This window comes from Salvelinus fontinalis, chromosome 5 (genome assembly GCF_029448725.1).
Source record: "Salvelinus fontinalis isolate EN_2023a chromosome 5, ASM2944872v1, whole genome shotgun sequence".
Lineage (NCBI taxonomy): Eukaryota > Metazoa > Chordata > Actinopteri > Salmoniformes > Salmonidae > Salvelinus > Salvelinus fontinalis.
Genome location: NC_074669.1, coordinates 4,337,803 through 4,357,426, shown reverse-complemented (window position 1 = coordinate 4,357,426; position 19,624 = coordinate 4,337,803). Strand labels below are relative to the sequence as shown.

At 44.1% G+C, this 19,624-nt stretch overlaps 1 protein-coding gene across 7 annotated transcripts in view; it reads right to left on the bottom strand.

Annotated features, from left to right (window-relative positions):
- The window catches only part of LOC129854930 (zinc finger protein 609-like), a 211,010-nt gene that overhangs the window by 71,318 nt on the left and 120,068 nt on the right, over positions 1 to 19,624 (bottom strand). The window contains exon 1 of one of the 7 annotated variants that reach the window (XM_055922119.1): positions 14,421 to 14,575. The exons of 4 other annotated variants lie outside the window; for them this stretch is intronic. Coding sequence is in view for 1 of the 3 variants with exons in the window: in XM_055922118.1 (XP_055778093.1) it covers positions 13,940 to 13,945 (6 nt within the window). In the remaining 2 variants the exon portion in view is untranslated. Of the gene's footprint in view, positions 1 to 13,462; positions 13,875 to 13,939; positions 14,400 to 14,420; positions 14,576 to 19,624 lie in introns of those variants that run through there. 2 more of the 7 variants (XM_055922118.1, XM_055922120.1) reach the window with 2 other exon arrangements.

Genomic DNA, 19,624 nt, shown 5'->3' with positions numbered 1-19,624 from the left:
TAGGTAAAAAGCATTGATGAAAACCTCAGCTGTTAATAGGCTGCTGTGGGAATGTTGTCCTATTAGGTAAAAAGCATTGATGAAAACCTCAGCTGTTAATAGGCTGCTGTGGGAATGTTGTCCTATTAGGTAAAAAGCATTGCTGAAAACCTCAGCTGTTAATAGGCTGCTGTGGGAATGTTGTCCTATTAGGTAAAAAGCATTGATGAAAACCTCAGCTGTTAATAGGCTGCTGTGGGAATGTTGTCCTATTAGGTAAAAAGCATTGATGAAAACCTCAGCTGTTAATAGGCCTAGGTTCAAATACAATCACATCACTATTCAGGTAGTACATGATCGGGATTGTCTTTAAATCAACATGAAGTTTCACTAAGCTAAATAAGCCCTACCAAAACATAAAAGACTGAACAGCCCTTCTAAGTCTTTTCGGGGGTAATGCCCCTACCTGCTCATGACGTTTGAAAGACCAGGCCCTCGGTCTGCTGAGCCAATGGGCATCATCTCAGGTGTCCCCCCCCAAACCCATCATCAAACAACCATATCCACTTTCACGCTGGCACAGAGGAGAATCAATGCTCCCTTAGGAAAACAATCACAAAAAAACAAAACAAGGGGAAGCGAAGGAAAAGAGGTCTGGAAAAACGGTAAGCGCAGAGGCCGAAGACAACTGGTATAAAAGGAATGGAATCTCACAGAAACACATCATTTGGTTTCGTCAGGCGAGTGTGTTACAGCTTAAATTCCATTGAGTTCACAGAACATTCCTGCGCACCCCCCCCCCCCCCACCCCCTCCTTTCCGCAGCAGAGTAAAGTGTTTCAGATCCCTGCGGCCCCCGGATGTGTGATGTCACCTTCCCAACATCCCTCTGAATGGGACACGCTGGGAGGTGGTGACCAGTCCCTGCGGGGGAGGTTGGAGTCAGGTAGGGGTTAGGGAGCAGAGTTCAGGCCGTGTCAAGAGTCTCCGGTAACCACAGGAGATGGCCGCACCACTGTTGGAAATTTGTCTGCCATACAAGTCCGCCCCCCCCCCCCCCCCCCCCCCCCCCCCATAATGACAGGGAAGAGAAGCAGAACATGTAAGGAGTGACGGAGGAATACGACACAGAACCATTTAGAATGTAAGTAGTGAAGCAGACTTGAGGGTCTGTAAACCATAGATGAACGTAACCAATAAGATAATAGAAAAGAGCCTGCTTCAACGTTTAGCCTCAGCATTAGAAACTTAATAAGGCATAAAAATGATTTGACGCAAATTAGAATTGAACAAGAATGGGGAATTAAGCGACGATCCTCAATCATTTCTTTGAGGGCACATTTTGTATTAGTCCACTTGCCTCTCGGCTAATTTGAACTGATTGGAGTCATTCTCCATGTCTTCACAGGCTTAAATGAATCATCTACCCAAGTCCACACATCCTGTTTTCACTGAAAGCCCAGCTGGAGAGACTTTAACAGAGCCACATGCTCACCTTTAACCGTACAGTGACCTCCCCCATCTCTGACCCTGCCACTAACTGACCCAGGTAGTAAAACGCCTGTTATTGTTATTTATTGTGTTACAATTAAAAACATATATTTTTTTTTTATCACATTTTCTTGTTATCTCTACATTGTTGTGAACGTCCTCGTAGGTAAGCATTTCACATTAAAGTCTACACCTGTTGCATTTGGCACATTTGATCAAATTTGATTTGACATGAATGTGTGACAACGTGCCTGGGGAACATTACTACCTGAATGCTAACACAATGACGGTAATCTATTCACTTTACTACCTGAATGCACCAATTTGTAGGTCGCTCTGGATAAGAGCGTCTGCTAAATGACTTAAATGTAATGTAAATGTAACACAATGACGGTAATCTATTCACTTTACTACCTGAACGCTAACACAATGACGGTAATCTATTCACTTTACTACCTGAATGCTAACACAATGACAGTAATCTATTCACTTTACTACCTGAATGCTAACACAATGACAGTAATCTATTCACTTTACTACCTGAATGCTAACACAATGACGGTAATCTATTCACTTTACTACCTGAATGCTAACACAATGACGGTAATCTACTCACTTTACTACCTGAATGCTAACACAATGACGGTAATCTATTCACTTGACTACCTGAATGCTAACACAATGACGGTAATCTATTCACTTTACTACCTGAATGCTAACACAATGACGGTAATCTACTCACTTTACTACCTGAATGCTAACACAATGACGGTAATCTATTCACATGACTACCTGAATGCTGACACAATGATGGTAATCTATTCACTTTACTACCTGAATGCTAACACAATGACGGTAATCTATTCACATGACTACCTGAATGCTAACACAATGAAAGTAATCTATTCACTTTACTACCTGAATGCTAACACAATGACGGTAATCTATTCACTTTACTACCTGAATGCTAACACAATGACGGTAATCTATTCACTTTACTACCTGAATGCTACCACAATGACGGTAATCTATTCACATGACTACCTGAATGCTAACACAATGACGGTAATCTATTCACTTTACTACCTGAATGCTAACACAATGACAGTAATCTATTCACTTTACTACCTGAATGCTAACACAATGACGGTAATCTATTCACTTTACTACCTGAATGCTAACACAATGACGGTAATCTACACACTTTACTACCTGAATGCTAACACAATGACGGTAATCTATTCACTTTACTACCTGAATGCTAACACAATGACGGTAATCTATTCACATGACTACCTGAACGCTAACACAATGACGGTAATCTAGTCACATGACTACCTGAACGCTAACACAACGACGGTAATCTAGTCACATGACTACCTGAACGCTAACACAACGACGGTAATCTAGTCACATGACTACCTGAACGCTAACACAACGATGGTAATCTATTCACTTTACTACCTGAATGCTAACACAATGACAGTAATCTATTCACTTCACTACCTGAATGCTAACACAATGACGGTAATCTATTCACTTTACTACCTGAATGCTAACACAACGACGGTAATCTAGTCACATGACTACCTGAATGCTAACACAATGACGGTTATCTACTCACATGACTACCTGAATGCTAACACAATGTCATTAATCTATTCACATGACTACCTGAATGCTAACACAATGACGGTTATCTACTCACATGACTACCTGAATGCTAACACAATGTCATTAATCTATTCACATGACTACCTGAATGCTAACACAATGACAGTAATCTATTCACTTTACTACCTGAGCGCTAACACAATGACGGTAATCTACTCACTTTACTACCTGAATGCTAACACAATGACGGTAATCTATTCACATGACTACCTGAATGCTAACACAATGACAGTGATCTATTCACTTTACTACCTGAATGCTACCACAATGACGGTAATCTATTCACATGACTACCTGAATGCTAACACAATGACGGTAATCTATTCACTTTACTACCTGAATGCTAACACAATGACAGTAATCTATTCACTTTACTACCTGAATGCTAACACAATGACGGTAATCTATTCACTTTACTACCTGAATGCTAACACAATGACGGTAATCTATTCACATGACTACCTGAATGCTAACACAATGACGGTAATCTATTCACTTTACTACCTGAATGCTAACACAATGACAGTAATCTATTCACTTTACTACCTGAATGCTAACACAATGACAGTAATCTATTCACTTTACTACCTGAATGCTAACACAATGACGGTAATCTATTCACTTTACTACCTGAATGCTGACACAATGATGGTAATCTATTCACTTCACTACCTGAATGCTAACACAATGACAGTAATCTATTCACATGACTACCTGAACGCAAACAACGACGGTTATCTATTTAAGGATCTTCCCTTTTCTTCTTCTTGAGGAGAGTATTTGAAACGCCAATACTAATGACTGCAAAGAGACACCTTCCTTAATCTCTCCAATGGCGCAGAAATAGCGTCGCGTTGAACTGAGTGGAGTAAAGTCCATCTTCCATCAATCACTTGTGACCTTTCAACTTAACCCGGTTGGTGTGGACACAGTTTAACTAATCTCACGCTATGTTTAGACGTCCCTCTAAGCAGCCTTTCAGGTTAGGAGCTCTAATTCCAACTATGTAAACAAGCAGGAACTGAGGACTTAAAGTTGAGGCAATTCAGAGAAGATTCCTTGTGATCTCAACATCCCCAAACGGCATTCGCCACGTTGATGCAGATCAAAGGCTTGATAATGTTCCCTTTTCTGAAACAAATGGCAGAAAAAGCCAGACTTCTCAACATGTTTAAGACTCAAATTCAATAAAAAAAAGTTTGAAAATATATATAAATTTAAAAAAGAGCAGGACTATGGCTTCTCGCCATAAAACCAAAACACTTTCACACTAGTCGCCATAAATCGTTCACCTAATGGTGTTACTGAGGGTGTATTGGTTTAGCAGATGTCCTGGGTAACACAGTGTGTAATACAGGCTTTAGCTGTGTTGCCTAAAGACCACCTTTGAACTTAAACCAGGAAGGTGGAACACCATGCTAAGAGGAAGGCTCCCAAGAAATGGTCAAAGACTCCAATCACCCAAGTCATAGACCGTTCTCTATGCTACCGCACGGCAAGCGGTACCGGAGCGCCAAGTCTAGGACCAAAAGGCTCCTTAACAGCTTCTACCCCCAAGATATAAGACTGATGAACATATTAATAAAATGCCACCTAGACAATTTACATTGACCGACCGACCGACCGCCCCCTAGATGTCAACAGTCTATAGAACCTTGTTTGATGCTTCTACTATAAAGGAGGGGGGAATGAGAGGGGATTGAGTCAGAGGTCTGGCAGAGTGACACGAGCTGGTCACGCGCATTCACATGAGAGGTAGCTTGCGTTCCATCGCATTTCTGAAGAGAAAGGAATTCTCCGGTTGGAACATTATTGAAGATTTATGATAAAAACATCCTAAAGATCGATTCTATACTTAGTTTGACATATTTCTACGGACTGTAATATGACTTTTCGTCTGAACTTTCGCCTGGACCTGCCAGCGCGTCGTCAGTTTGCATTGTGTACTAAACGCGCGAACAAAAGGAGGTGTTTGGACATAAATGATGGACTTTATCGAACAAATCAAACATTTATTGTGGAACTGGGATTCCTGGGAGTGCATTCTGATGAAGATCATCAAAGGTAAGTGAATATTTATAATGCTATTTCTGACTTTGTTGACTCCACAACATGGCGGATATCTTTTTGGCTTGCTGGGCTCTGAGCGCTGTACTCAGATTATTGCATGGTGTTTTTTTTCCCGTAAGGCTTTTTTGAAATCTGACACAGCGGTTGCATTAAGGAGAAGTTTATCTAAAGTTCCATGCATAACACATGTATTTTCACCAACATTTATAATGAGGATTTCTGTAAATTGATGTGGCTCTCTGCAAAATCACCGGATGTTTTGGATGCAAAACATTACTGAATGTAACGTGCCAATGTAAACTGAGTTTTTGGATATAAATATGAACTTTATAGAACAAAACATACATGTATTGTGTAACATGAAGTCCTATGAGTGTCATCTGATGAAGATCAAAGGTTAGTGATTAATCTTATCTCTATTTATGCTTTTTGTGACTCCTCTCTTTGACTGTAAAAATGGCTGTGTTTTTCTGTGGCTATGTACTGACCTAACATAATCGTTTGGTGTGCTTTCGTCGTAAAGCCTTTTTGAAAACGGACACGTTGCATGTGTGATTTCATGAAAGTTAAATTTTTATAGTAATTTATTTGAATTTGGCGCTCTGCATTTTCACTGGATGTTGGACATGCGTGATGCTAGCGTCCCACATATCCCAGAGAGGTAAACACTATCAACGTTTCCCTTTACTGTGGCAATTGTGATCGAATCAACACAATATTAGCCACTTTCAATGCAACATAATGAAACAAAACAAACTATGCAAGAGATGTTGTAGGCAGAACGCTCAGAGTAGGATTCTATTGCGCAAGACTCAGCCGTACTCTACACAGACGGGTGTGGCATAACCAATCAGAGCTGCAGGAGGCGTACATGCAAATAGACTACTGCCATATATGGATCTGTGCCATTTACGTTGAACTGGACCGCGTTTACAGCATGAGCGGTCGTGAGTAGATGTGCTTGTTTTGAGATCAAAGGGAGAGCTGCATGTAGCCACGTGTGCACATTTTGTTCATTTCCTTTGCCAGTTAGTAAGTTATTAGCCCAGTTATAGATCATTTGTAGTCAGCAATAGTGGAGTGATTGCTTCATACAAGAGCACAAAACGTGTACATATCTAGACATCTTTGAAAAGCGAGTCATGTAAACACCTTTTTTTTGTCTTAAAGGGGCAGTGTTGTATTTTGAGACTGGCTTGCGTAAGCTAAGTCGTGAATAGACAGAGGGTAGCATCATTTGTCTGATTCTCTGTAATAAATGGTATGGGAATAATTATGCATTATATTTTGTAAAGTGGTCTCTGGCATCAAACAACATTTTCAGTGGATAAACAGGTTAATGTCAAGCTTTGCATGTCTCATGGAATGTAGGTCTACATTGAACACCACACATTGGCTGCTACTGTAGGCTGAATGATAGAACAGCTATTTCCATGTTAAAATGTTATGGGATGCATTTTCTCCATTGTTTTTGAAGGTAAGCCACTCTGGTAGGCCTACATTATGATCAAATAGCCACAGTAGCCTACTTGGCCACTGTTAAAACTGTAACTTAAAGCGGCTACAGCCTCCGTGTTCACAGTAAAACTGTAACCTAAAGCGGCTACAGCCTCAGTGTTCACAGTAAAACTAACTTCACCGGTTTGGGCTGCAGGGGCAGTATTGAGTAGCCTGGATAAAAGGTGCCCATTTCAAACGGCCTCGTACTCAATTCTTCCTCGTACAATATGCATATTATTATTACTATTGGATAGAAAACACTCTAGTTTCTAAAACCGTTTGAATTATATCTGTGAGTAAAACAGAACTCATTTTCCAGCAAACTTCCTGACAGGAAGTGGAAAATCTGAAATCGATGCTCTGTTCTAGGGCCTGCCTATAAATGTCCTTGATATTTATTAGAATACATGCACTTCATACGTCTTCCACTAGATGTTGACAGGCAGTGAGAGAAGAAATGGAGTGTATAACTTGATCTGGGGTCGAATAAAAGCTCTTTGTATGACGTGTCACCAGTTTCCTGTTTTCTGGAGAGCGCGTGTAGGGACCTGGTTTTGCCTTCTGATAAGCTGTCGTTATAGACGACTAATATCTCCGGCTTTGATTTTATTTGATACATGTGACAATATCATCGTAAAGTATGTTTTTTCAATATAGTTTTATTAGATTATTGACATTTATTCGGGACGTTAGGCGTGTTGCGTTGTGTGCCTTTGTTCAGGAAGGAGAGCTTTGCGCCACTTTGCTAGCTTTCCGTGCTAATTGACTGGAGAAGAGAACATTCTAAATCCAAACAACGATTGTTCTGGACAAAGGACCCCTTGTACAACATTCTGATGAAAGATCATCAAAAGTAGGACCCATTTGATACTATTTCATAAATCTGTCGAACATGTTGTACTAGTAGTTTGCGCCCAGATTTTGGGCACTCTCTCGCCATAACGTAAACTGAATATCGTAATGAAGTTATTTTTAGAATTCTAACACGGCGATTGTATTAAGAACTAGTGTATCTATCATTTTCTATACAACATGTATTTTTTAGTAACGTTTATGTATAGTTATTTGGTCAGAATAGTTGTGTCAGAAAAATATCTGCACATTCTGGGAAAAAGATACTACGTTAGCACAATGTATAACCACTGATTTCAGCTCTAAATATGCACATTTTCGAAACAAAAAAAAAGTGTATGTATAACCTGATGTTATAGGACTGTCATCTGATGAAGCTTATCAAGGTTAGTCAAAAAATTATATATCTTTTGCTGGTTTGTTACGATCGCTAACTTTTGCTGCTGGGGAATGGCTTGTGTTTCTGGCTATTGTGGTAAGCTAATATAATGCTATATTGTGTTTTCGCTGTAAAACACTTAAGAAATCGGAAATATTGTCTGGAATCACAAGATGCCTGTCTTTCATTTGCTGTACACCATGTATTTTTCAGAAATGTTTTATGATGAGTATTTAGGTATTTGACGTTGGTGTCTGTAATTACTCTGGCTGCTTCGGTGCCATTTCTGACGGTAGCTGTGATGGTAGCTGCAATGTAAACCTGATTTATAGCTCAAATATGCACATTTTTCGAACAAAACATAGATTTATTGAATAACATGTTATAAGACTGTCATCTGATGAAGTTGTTTCTTGGTTAGTTCTTGGTTAGTTAGGTTGGTTTTGTGCATGCTACCTGTGCTGTGAAAAATGTCTGTCCTTTTTTGTATTTGGTGGTGAGCTAACATAAATATACGTGGTGTTTTCAATGTAAAACATTTTAAAAATCGGACATGTTGGCTGGATTCACAAGATGTTTATCTTTCAAATGCTGTATTGGACTTGTTAAAGCGGCTACAGCCTCAGTGTTCACAGTAAAACTGTAACCTAAAGCGGCTACAGCCTCAGTGTTCACAGTAAAACTGTAACTTAAAGCAGGAACAGCCTCAGTGTTCACAGTAAAACTGTAACTTAAAGCGGCTACAGCCTCCGTGTTCACAGTAAAACTGTAACTTAAAGCAGGAACAGCCTCAGTGTTCACAGTAAAACTGTAACTTAAAGCGGCTACAGCCTCCGTGTTCACAGTAAAACTGTAACTTAAAGCGGCTACAGCCTCAGTGTTCACAGTAAAACTGTAACTGAAAGCGGCTACAGCCTCAGTGTTCACAGTAAAGCTGTAACTTAAAGCGGCTACAGCCTCAGTGTTCACAGTAAAACTGTAACTGAAAGCGGCTACAGCCTCAGTGTTCACAGTAAAACTGTAACTTAAAGCGGCTACAGTCTCAGTGTTCACAGTAAAACTGTAACTGAAAGCGGCTACAGCCTCAGTGTTCACAGTAAAACTGTAACTGAAAGCGGTTACAGCCTCAGTGTTCACAGTAAAACTGTAACTGAAAGTGGCTACAGCCTCAGTGTTCACAGTAAAACTGTAACTGAAAGTGGCTACAGCCTCAGTGTTCACAGTAGATGCACTCTGGAAGTTGCACAGAATTTTCACAACGTTCAAGTTTGCGCTCAGAAGACCTGAAATTTGCTCAGTGCCGTAAACATTTAGAGGGAACATTGCTTCAATGGGGGAGAAGTAATGAGTCATGCACTCAGAGGGCAGATGAAAGGACACAGCTCCTATTGGACACAATTCACACACAGCCAATCAACTGGACTCAAAAATAACATTTGACAAACACACAATCCAGAGATGTGGACAGGACAGACTGGACGACACTGTGATGTTTAGTTTTGATGTTTAAAACAGACTTTGACCATAGAACATTACGAGAAGAAGTAGCCTACACAGTCAATACTGTGCACCGCCATTGATCCTCCGATAAGAAGAGTCAATAGAAGAATCAATAGGGTCAATAGCCTAGACAATGATCTGTAAAAACATACTACTTTCCCAACCAGTCTGGGCACAAAAGGGGAACGAGCATTCTGGTATGGTTGTGAGTGGTTACACAGTTTATGTTGTGCTCTAGCCGGCACCAGACCAGAACATTCTCAACAAGGCCATACCCACGGGGGTTGTAAAACAAATCGGGCACTTACTGCCTTTGCCTATAATTAGAGAAGGATTGAGAATCTGATTGATGGAAACCCAAAGCTGCCTGTAATTTGAGTTTTCCTGGGTCCTGGAAGACTCTGGTGACCACACTGGAGGCTAAACGCCAACTTCATAACGTAGCGAGGTGGCCAGTAGTACTACAAAATATATATATAATAATTCTGAAGGGGGCACGACACCTCTGCTCTCAACCGATGTTCCAAGGCTTCCCACCTCCCCAGGCTCACACGCAACAAGCCTAAAAGCACTTTCAAAACCAAACGACACAGGGAAAAAAAACCTGCCAGTTTCCTGTGACCAAGTGTGGACTTTTAAATGACAAACTGCGTTTTCTGGACTAAAAACCTCAGCGACAAAAGTGGAAAATTATTAAACGCTACCATGAGAAACCTCTACAAGGAAAATATGGGGTGGGGTGGGGGGGAGGGGGGAGGTTCTTGTCTCCAAGCAACTCTAAGCACAAGAACAAATCTCAAACTGAAAAGAGAGAGACAGGAGAGTGAGAGAGCGAGCGAGAGATTGAGTGTGAGAGAGAAGATAGAGAGCGATAGAAAACAACAGAAAGACAACACCACATTAATAGCGCCGCTGACTAAACCAAGCTTGGCAACACGGCGTCCTCCCCTCCTTGTAACTAACCTAGATTCACAGAGGAGGCAGTTTATTCCAGAGGACACAAAAACATATTTAAAAGAAGACGATGCTTGCCAGCTAAAAGTATGCAGCCTCTTCAAACATGCATCCCACAATTATACACAACAGGCCTTAGACCGTTTTTCTGTCCTTCCACTTGGAGTTAACTGGAAACAAACTGACATGTTTTCCTAGGTACAATGTTCTAACTGATGAAAGTGACTTATTTTTATTTAATCTTTGTTTAACTAGGTAAGTCAGTTAAGAACAAATTCTTATTTTCAATGAAGGCCTATCGGGGAACAGTGGGGTTAACTGCCTTGTTCAGGGGCAGAATGACAGATTTTTACCTTGTCAACTCGGGGGATTCGATCTTGCAACCTTTCGGTTACTAGTCCAACGCTCTAACCACTAGGCTACCTGCCACCCCACAGCGGGGGCCGCAGACAGAGCTCAGAGAGACTGTCACGTTTAAAAAGACACGGTTTAACAGAAACCTAGTTAACATTATCCCACAAAAGATCTGGAGACCCATTTGTTTGACAACCACTTCTTTAAAATCCCATATAAGGTTTGTATTGGCTAGGCCTTGTGTGAGGTAATGATTGGTTGGTGTTTAGTGTACGAGTGTGGGAAAAGCAGACACACCACAGAAAGTAACAGGTGAGAGTTGCGGGCGGAAATGGCTGACAGGTTTGTGCAGCCCAGGCCACCAAAGAAACCTTTGTTCAACAGTTCACACGCAGAGCATCCTGCTTGTCAACAGCATGAGCTACGCCCCCGGCTAATTCAATCACACCATCTCCTACACTGACAGAGTCAACCATAGAAATCCTATTCAATTACAAATCTATATTATAGTATTCTAAGTCCTAATTCTATGGCACCAACATCCACTTCAACACACACCCCCTTAAAAGTGTCAATCAGTACTAGAAACAACAACAAACAAGCTTATATTTTGGGTTCTGACGGGATACGACAGTTGAACTTAGCGCAAGAGGGCATTTATAAGTTCTATTCTTCAACAATCAAAATGAATAGTCCTACATATCATTTATTTAAAATGACCAAAAATACATGTAGCAACTGTTGATTGACCCTTTTAACCATTATTGACTCAACTCAGAGAGCCTAGTCTGACAAGAGTTGGACATAAACAAATTACAATTTTATTTTAATGTAACCTTTATTTAACTAAGGCAAGTCAGTTTAAGAACACATTGTTATTTACAATGATGGCCTACCCCCCCGGCCAAACAATAACAACGCTGGGCCAATTGTGCGCCGCCCTATGAGACTCCCAATCACGGCCGGTTGTGATACAGCCTGGAATCGAACCAGGGTCTGTAGTACCACTGAGATCTACCACTGAGATCCAGTGCTTCAGCCTGCTGCGCCACTCGGGAGTCCAAAATGGTAACGGTAACACAATAGAAGTCAGATTCTGAATACCTTGCTATCAAGTAGAGCCTCTAACATTAACAAAATCATTTTTTCTACTGTGCATAAGTACAACTGGACCAAGTTGCATGTTCAACGACTAAGCGATCACCAGAAAGTATAGGGGTATTCTTCAGTGACCCATTTTATTGTAAGTGAGGAGAGAGGGGTTTACCAAACAGCCCCCCCCTCAAGGGAGAGGCATATTGAGGCAGACAGCTCAGAGGACCCCGGCCCTGATCTCCCGGCCCTTAGCAACAGCCTCAGACAGCTATTCACCTGTTGCTAAGGAAAGAGACTCTCCGCCAAGTTCTCTCACATCCTACCAACATCAATGAGGAAGTGAAACAAAAATAGAACTGCTAGGCTACTGTAGCCAACTCAATGAAAACTGTTAGGCTACTGTAGCCAACTCAATGAAAACTGTTAGGCTACTGTAGCCAACTCAATGAAAACTGTTAGGCTACTGTAGCCAACTCAATGAAAACTGTTAGGCTACTGTAGCCAACTCAATGAAAACTGTTAGGCTACTGTAGCCAACTCAATGAAAACTCTTAGGCTACTGTAGCCAACTCAATGAAAACTGTTAGGCTACTGTAGCCAACTCAATGAAACGGAATCAAAGTCCTCAGCCTTTTCAATCAAACAGCCCTTGTGAAAGGGAATCTAAGTCAGACAAAATGAACATATTTCAATAAAGAGGCTAATTTGACATTGGCTATGGTCCTATGATAAACAAAATCAGATTTGAATTAAAAGACAATAGCCTTTTCGCTGGCAAGTTGACAAGGCCTTACCTTAAGAGGCTATTCACTAGGCCTTACCTTAAGAGGCTATTCACTAGGCCTTACCTTACTAAGAGGCTATTCACTAGGCCTTACCTTAAGAGGCTATTCACTAGGCCTTACTAAGAGGCTATTCACTAGGCCTTACCTTACTAAGAGGCTATTCACTAGGCCTTACCTTACTAAGAGGCTATTCACTAGGCCTTACCTTACTAAGAGTCTATTCACTAGGCCTTACTAAGAGGCTATTCACTAGGCCTTACCTTACTAAGAGGCTATTCACTAGGCCTTACTAAGAGGCTATTCACTAGGCCTTACCTTACTAAGAGGCTATTCACTAGGCCTTACCTTACTAAGAGGCTATTCACTAGGCCTTACCTTACTAAGAGGCTATTCACTAGGCTTTACTAAGAGGCTATTCACTAGGCCTTACTAAGAGGCTATTCACTAGGCCTTACTAAGAGGCTATTCACTAGGCCTTACTAAGAGGCTATTCACTAGGCCTTACTAAGAGGCTATTCACTAGGCCTTACTAAGAGGCTATTCACTAGGCCTTACTAAGAGGCTATTCACTAGGCCTTACTAAGAGGCTATTCACTAGGCCTTACTAAGAGGCTATTCACTAGGCCTTACTAAGAGGCTATTCACTAGGCCTTACTAAGAGGCTATTCACTAGGCCTTACTAAGAGGCTATTCACTAGGCCTTACTAAGAGGCTATTCACTAGGCCTTACTAAGAGGCTATTCACTAGGCCTTACTAAGAGGCTATTCACTAGGCCTTACTAAGAGGCTATTCACTAGGCCTTACTAAGAGGCTATTCACTAGGCCTTACCTTACTAAGAGGCTATTCACTTGGTCCTGCTGCCACAGAAGAAGCTTAACAGAAGAAATGCCTGTATCTTCTGTCAGTGGCGATGACAATTCAATTGTTGGTGTGTGAGTGAGTGTGAGAGAGGAAGTGAAGAGTGGCAGTAACCCCAATGCCACCTGCATTCTGAAAGCAGCCAATAGCCTGGTCTCAACAATTCAGCAGAGGCCTCGACTGAGTAGGAGGCACTTGACAACAACAGAGGTGAGAGAAAGAGAGAGCATTGTTCAAATGTTGAGCTATAGCCAGTGGCTGAAAAAAAAACGACTGTCAATTATAGGTCACACTGCCAACTACTAGTTCAACAAAACAGTCTGAAGCAGCAGCTTGTTAGTGAGACAATGCTTGCCTGGATGCAATTAAACCGTTCTTGTCACTGCGGCTAGGGAGTCATTACGACAGCTATCATTTGTTCTATTACACTAAACCGTATCAAGCTACCTGCATCTCTCTATGTCGTCGATTTCAGCTACTCTCGGTTGTCTCTCTGTGGTCAGGCGTCTCTAGCCTCGTCTCTGTGGGTTGAGGCATCATGAATGGCCACAGCCTACTGGCACACTCCGCGAACAGACCTCAGACAACAACGGGCTCTGTTCAGAGTTCAAAGCTCAGGCAGCGGAGCACGGCGCAGGTTGCCCGATTATGAGTGTGTGCTTTTACCAATGTGTTTCCCAAGCAGTTGAGGTAGGCAGAAGAAATAAATACAAATAAAGGAAATGGAAATGGAAGCAAAGCCTCAATTTAACGCTCTCAGGCCTGGGTTAAACAGCTGTGTTGCAGGACCCGGTTTTCATGAGACACTGTAAAAGCCTACATTCTGCCCGTTTCAAAACATAGTGGAAAAGGCGCTGTGTTGTGTGTGCAGCAGGGCAGTCACGAGCTAGTCCGCCGAGACTACAAAATATAGTTCTCCTCTACTCACTGGGAGGCTGTGCTCTTTGGTTCAGCATGAAGTTCAGATTACATTTCCCTCTGCTTGCCCTAGTTTCAGCCTTGATGATCGCTGCCAGCTCCACCTTCAATGACTCTGTTCAGCTCATGCATGAAAAAGGACAATCGGAGAGCGAGGAGAGAGAGGAGAGAGAGGAGAGAGAGAGAGAGAGAGAGAGAGAGAGAGAGAGAGAGAGAGAGAGAGAGAGAGAGAGAGAGAGAGGGAGAGAGAGGGAGAGAGAGGGAGAGAGGAAGCGAGAGCGAGAGCGAGAGCGAGAGCGAGAGCGAGAGCGAGAGCGAGAGCGAGAGCGAGAGCGAGAGCGAGAGAGAGAGAGAGAGAGAGAGAGAGGGAGTTAACCCACTAAAAAGTATTTGTGTTCCCTGACAACACAGCCAGGACTGCTGGGTGTAATATGACCTTTACACCAGAGACAGCAGGGAGGAAAAGCTTTTCTACAGACGGCATAACAATCAAGATAGTGTTTCGCGGAGAGCGAGAAAAAAGCCTCCCGGCTAATCAGTATTCAGGGGCAGGAGCGTGCATGAAACCAGAAGGTAGCAGAGCAAGCTGAAAAAGACCTTAGATCGCCTGATAACTGCACAAGAGTTTGACGGATGGCTTAGCGTCTATTCTGTCCACACGGAAGTGTAATCATGGCTTTGTGTACACTGACTCTGACTACATATTCTGAATGATTATTATTATTATTTATTTTTTTAAATGTACACCCCTTCTTCCTCTCACTTGCCCGTCTCCTTCCTCTGGACAGCCGATTGAGAGCGTGCTGCTATCAGAGAGAGTAAGTGTCAGCTCAGTGTATTAAAGTACAGGGACACGGATGACTGCAGCAGTAGCTTCCTGTGTGGACTGGCTGACCAGCAGGTGTTTAACTCTGTTCTCTGCTCTCAAGCCTAGCTGATACACTTCTCCCATCGCTTGGCTCATCTGCTCTGCCCCTCCCCATCCTCAACTCTTCTGATGGGTGTTGGCTGGCTTGGGGACTCCGCCTACTATTGTGTTTCAGGAGGTAATGGGAGGAGACCAAAATACGAAGCCCCACCCCCCTCCCCCAGCAACCAACCAGAACTGGTCAAGTCTTCCACATAGGAAAGTCTGAGCTTATTTTCTACACACACACCCTCGTAGAGGATGTACTTTCACACGTCTGTAAATCCAACCTCTGTACTGTACAAAATCTTTTTTTCCTAGAGTAGCAAAAACAACACAACACTTACATTTTGAGAAGGTTTGGAGATTCTTGATGTTAAAAAAACAAACGAAGAAAAAGGGTGTTAGCTCTGTTGCCGGGGAGTTAAGCCAGAGGAATGTCAGGCACACACAGTGCCTCAGTCAAGCCCCATCCTAAAAACACAACTCCCAGGCTCCCCTTGAACAAATCCAAACGGTAGACGAGTAGACTGAGGAAAACAACATGGCTGCCGCTGTGGTCGTGGTGAAGTTGTAGTAAACAGTTACGGGTACACCCAACAGAGATCAAGCTGCTGCTCTCACCTGACCCGTCTTCTCACTACATGCTCCAACAAAGTCCCATCTGTGCTGTGGAAAATACCGGAAATCCCCCTTGCACCCTCCCATCACTCTCCTTCCCTCTCTTCTTCCCGCCTTCTCCTCCCCTCCCTCTGGCCATTCCACCAGAGTGGTATGTATTACAATAATAATCCACACTCTTGTCAAGGTCACCCACTGGAGAGCTCAGTCAAAGGGATGACCGGGCCTGCACAGAGATCCAGATAAGCAGTACAGAGCCTGTACATCTCTTGTCTCCCCACTGCTTAGTCATGCCTTTATCTCTGCAGCCCCCGAGACAGACTGCTGAGCCCGAGACGGACTGCTGAGCCCGAGACGGACTGCTGAGCCCGAGACGGACTGCTGAGCCCGAGACGGACTGCTGAGCTCTAAAAAAATAGCTCCCTACCTCTACAGTTCTCTCCCTTACAGTGTTTGCACCTCCGCCAGGGGAGAGCCGTAAACACTGTAAACAACACCTCCGCCAGGGGAGACCTGTAAACAACACCTCCGCCAGGGGAGACCAGTAAACACTGTAAACAACACCTCCGCCAGGGGAGAGCAGTAAACACTGTAAACAACACCTCCAGGGGAGACCAGTAAACAACACCTCCGCCAGGGGAGACCAGTAAACACTGTAAACAACACCTCCGCCAGGGGAGACCTGTAAACAACACCTCCGCCAGGGGAGAGCAGTAAACACTGTAAACAACACCTCCGCCAGGGGAGACCTGTAAACAACACCTCCGCCAGGGGAGACCTGTAAACAACACCTCCGCCAGGGGAGAGCAGTAAACACTGTAAACAACACCTCCAGGGGAGACCTGTAAACAACACCTCCGCCAGGGGAGACCAGTAAACACTGTAAACAACACCTCCGCCAGGGGAGACCTGTAAACAACACCTCCTCCAGGGGAGAGCAGTAAACACTGTAAACAACACCTCCAGGGGAGAACAGTAAACACTGTAAACAACACCTCCGCCAGGGGAGACCTGTAAACACTGTAAACAACACCTCCAGGGGAGACCAGTAAACACTGTAAACAACACCTCCAGGGGAGACCAGTAAACAACACCTCCAGGGGAGACCTGTAAACACTGTAAACAACACCTCCAGGGGAGACCAGTAAACAACACCTCCAGGGGAGACCAGTAAACAACACCTCCGCCAGGGGAGACCAGTAAACAACACCTCCGCCAGGGGAGACCTGTAAACACTGTAAACACCTCCTCCAGGGGAGACCAGTAAACACTGTAAACAACACCTCCGCCAGGGGAGACCTGTAAACACTGTAAACAACACCTCCAGGGGAGACCAGTAAACACTGTAAACAACACCTCCAGGGGAGACCAGTAAACACTGTAAACAACACCTCCGCCAGGGGAGAGCAGTAAACACTGTAAACAACACCTCCAGGGGAGACCAGTAAACAACACCTCCGCCAGGGGAGACCAGTAAACACTGTAAACAACACCTCCAGGGGAGACCTGTAAACACTGTAAACAACACCTCCAGGGGAGACCAGTAAACACTGTAAACAATACCTCCTCCAAGGGAGACCAGTAAACACTGTAAACAACACCTCCAGGGGAGACCTGTAAACACTGTAAACAACACCTCCAGGGGAGACCAGTAAACACTGTAAACAACACCTCCGCCAGGGGAGACCTGTAAACACTGTAAACAACACCTCCAGGGGAGACCAGTAAACACTGTAAACAACACCTCCGCCAGGGGAGACCTGTAAACACTGTAAACAACACCTCCAGGGGAGACCAGTAAACACTGTAAACTCCACCTCCGCCAGGGGAGAGCAGTAAACAACACCTCCGCCAGGGGAGAGCAGTAAACAACACCTCCGCCAGGGAAGAACAGTAAACACTGTAAACAACACCTCCAGGGGAGACCAGTAAACAACACCTCCGCCAGGGGAGACCTGTAAACACTGTAAACAACACCTCCAAGGGAGACCAGTAAACACTGTAAACAACACCTCCGCCAGGGGAGACCTGTAAACACTGTAAACAACACCTCCAGGGGAGACCAGTAAACACTGTAAACAACACCTCCGCCAGGGAAGAACAGTAAACAACACCTCCGCCAGGGGAGAACAGTAAACAACACCTCCGCCAGGGGAGACCAGTAAACAACACCTCCGCCAGGGGAGACCAGTAAACAACACCTCCGCCAGGGGAGAGCAGTAAACAACACCTCCGCCAGGGGAGACCAGTAAACACTGTAAACACCACCTCCGCCAGGGGAGAACAGTAAACAACACCTCCGCCAGGGGAGACCAGTAAACAACACCTCCGCCAGGGGAGAGCAGTAAACAACACCTCCGCCAGGGAAGAACAGTAAACACTGTAAACAACACCTCCAGGGGAGACCAGTAAACAACACCTCCGCCAGGGGAGACCTGTAAACACTGTAAACAACACCTCCGCCAGGGGAGACCTGTAAACACTGTAAACAACACCTCCAAGGGAGACCAGTAAACACTGTAAACAACACCTCCGCCAGGGGAGACCTGTAAACACTGTAAACAACACCTCCAGGGGAGACCAGTAAACACTGTAAACAACACCTCCGCCAGGGAAGAACAGTAAACAACACCTCCGCCAGGGGAGACCAGTAAACAACACCTCCGCCAGGGGAGACCAGTAAACAACACCTCCGCCAGGGGAGAGCAGTAAACAACACCTCCGCCAGGGGAGAGCAGTAAACAACACCTCCGCCAGGGGAGACCAGTAAACACTGTAAACACCACCTCCGCCAGGGGAGAACAGTAAACAACACCTCCGCCAGGGGAGAGCAGTAAACAACACCTCCAGGGGAGACCAGTAAACACTGTAAACAACACCTCCGCCAGGGGAGACCTGTAAACACCACCTCCGCCAGGGGAGACCTGTAAACACTGTAAACAACACCTCCGCCAGGGAAGAACAGTAAACACTGTAAACAACACCTCCGCCAGGGAAGAACAGTAAACACTGTAAACACCACCTCCGCCAGGGGAGAGCAGTAAACAACACCTCCGCCAGGAAAGACCTGTAAACACTGTAAACAACACCTCCAGGGGAGACCTGTAAACAACACCTCCTCCAGGGGAGACCAGTAAACACTGTAAACAACACCTCCAGGGGAGACCAGTAAACACTGTAAACAACACCTCCTCCAGGGGAGACCAGTAAACAACACCTCCGCCAGGGGAGACCAGTAAACACTGTAAACAACACCTCCTCCAGGGGAGACCAGTAAACACTGTAAACAACACCTCCAGGGGAGACCAGTAAACACTGTAAACACCTCCTCCAGGGGAGACCAGTAAACACTGTAAACAACACCTCCTCCAGGGGAGACCAGTAAACACTGTAAACAACACCTCCTCCGGGGGAGACCAGTAAACACTGTAAACAACACCTCCTCCAGGGGAGACCAGTAAACAACACCTCCGCCAGGGGAGACCAGTAAACACTGTAAACAACACCTCCGCCAGGGGAGACCAGTAAACACTGTAAACAACACCTCCAGGGGAGACCAGTAAACAACATCTCCTTCAGGAGAGACCACTAAACAACACCTTCTCCAGGGGAGAACTATAATCACTGTAAACAACACCTCCGCCAGGGGAGACCTGTAAACACTGTAAACAACACCTCCAGGGGAG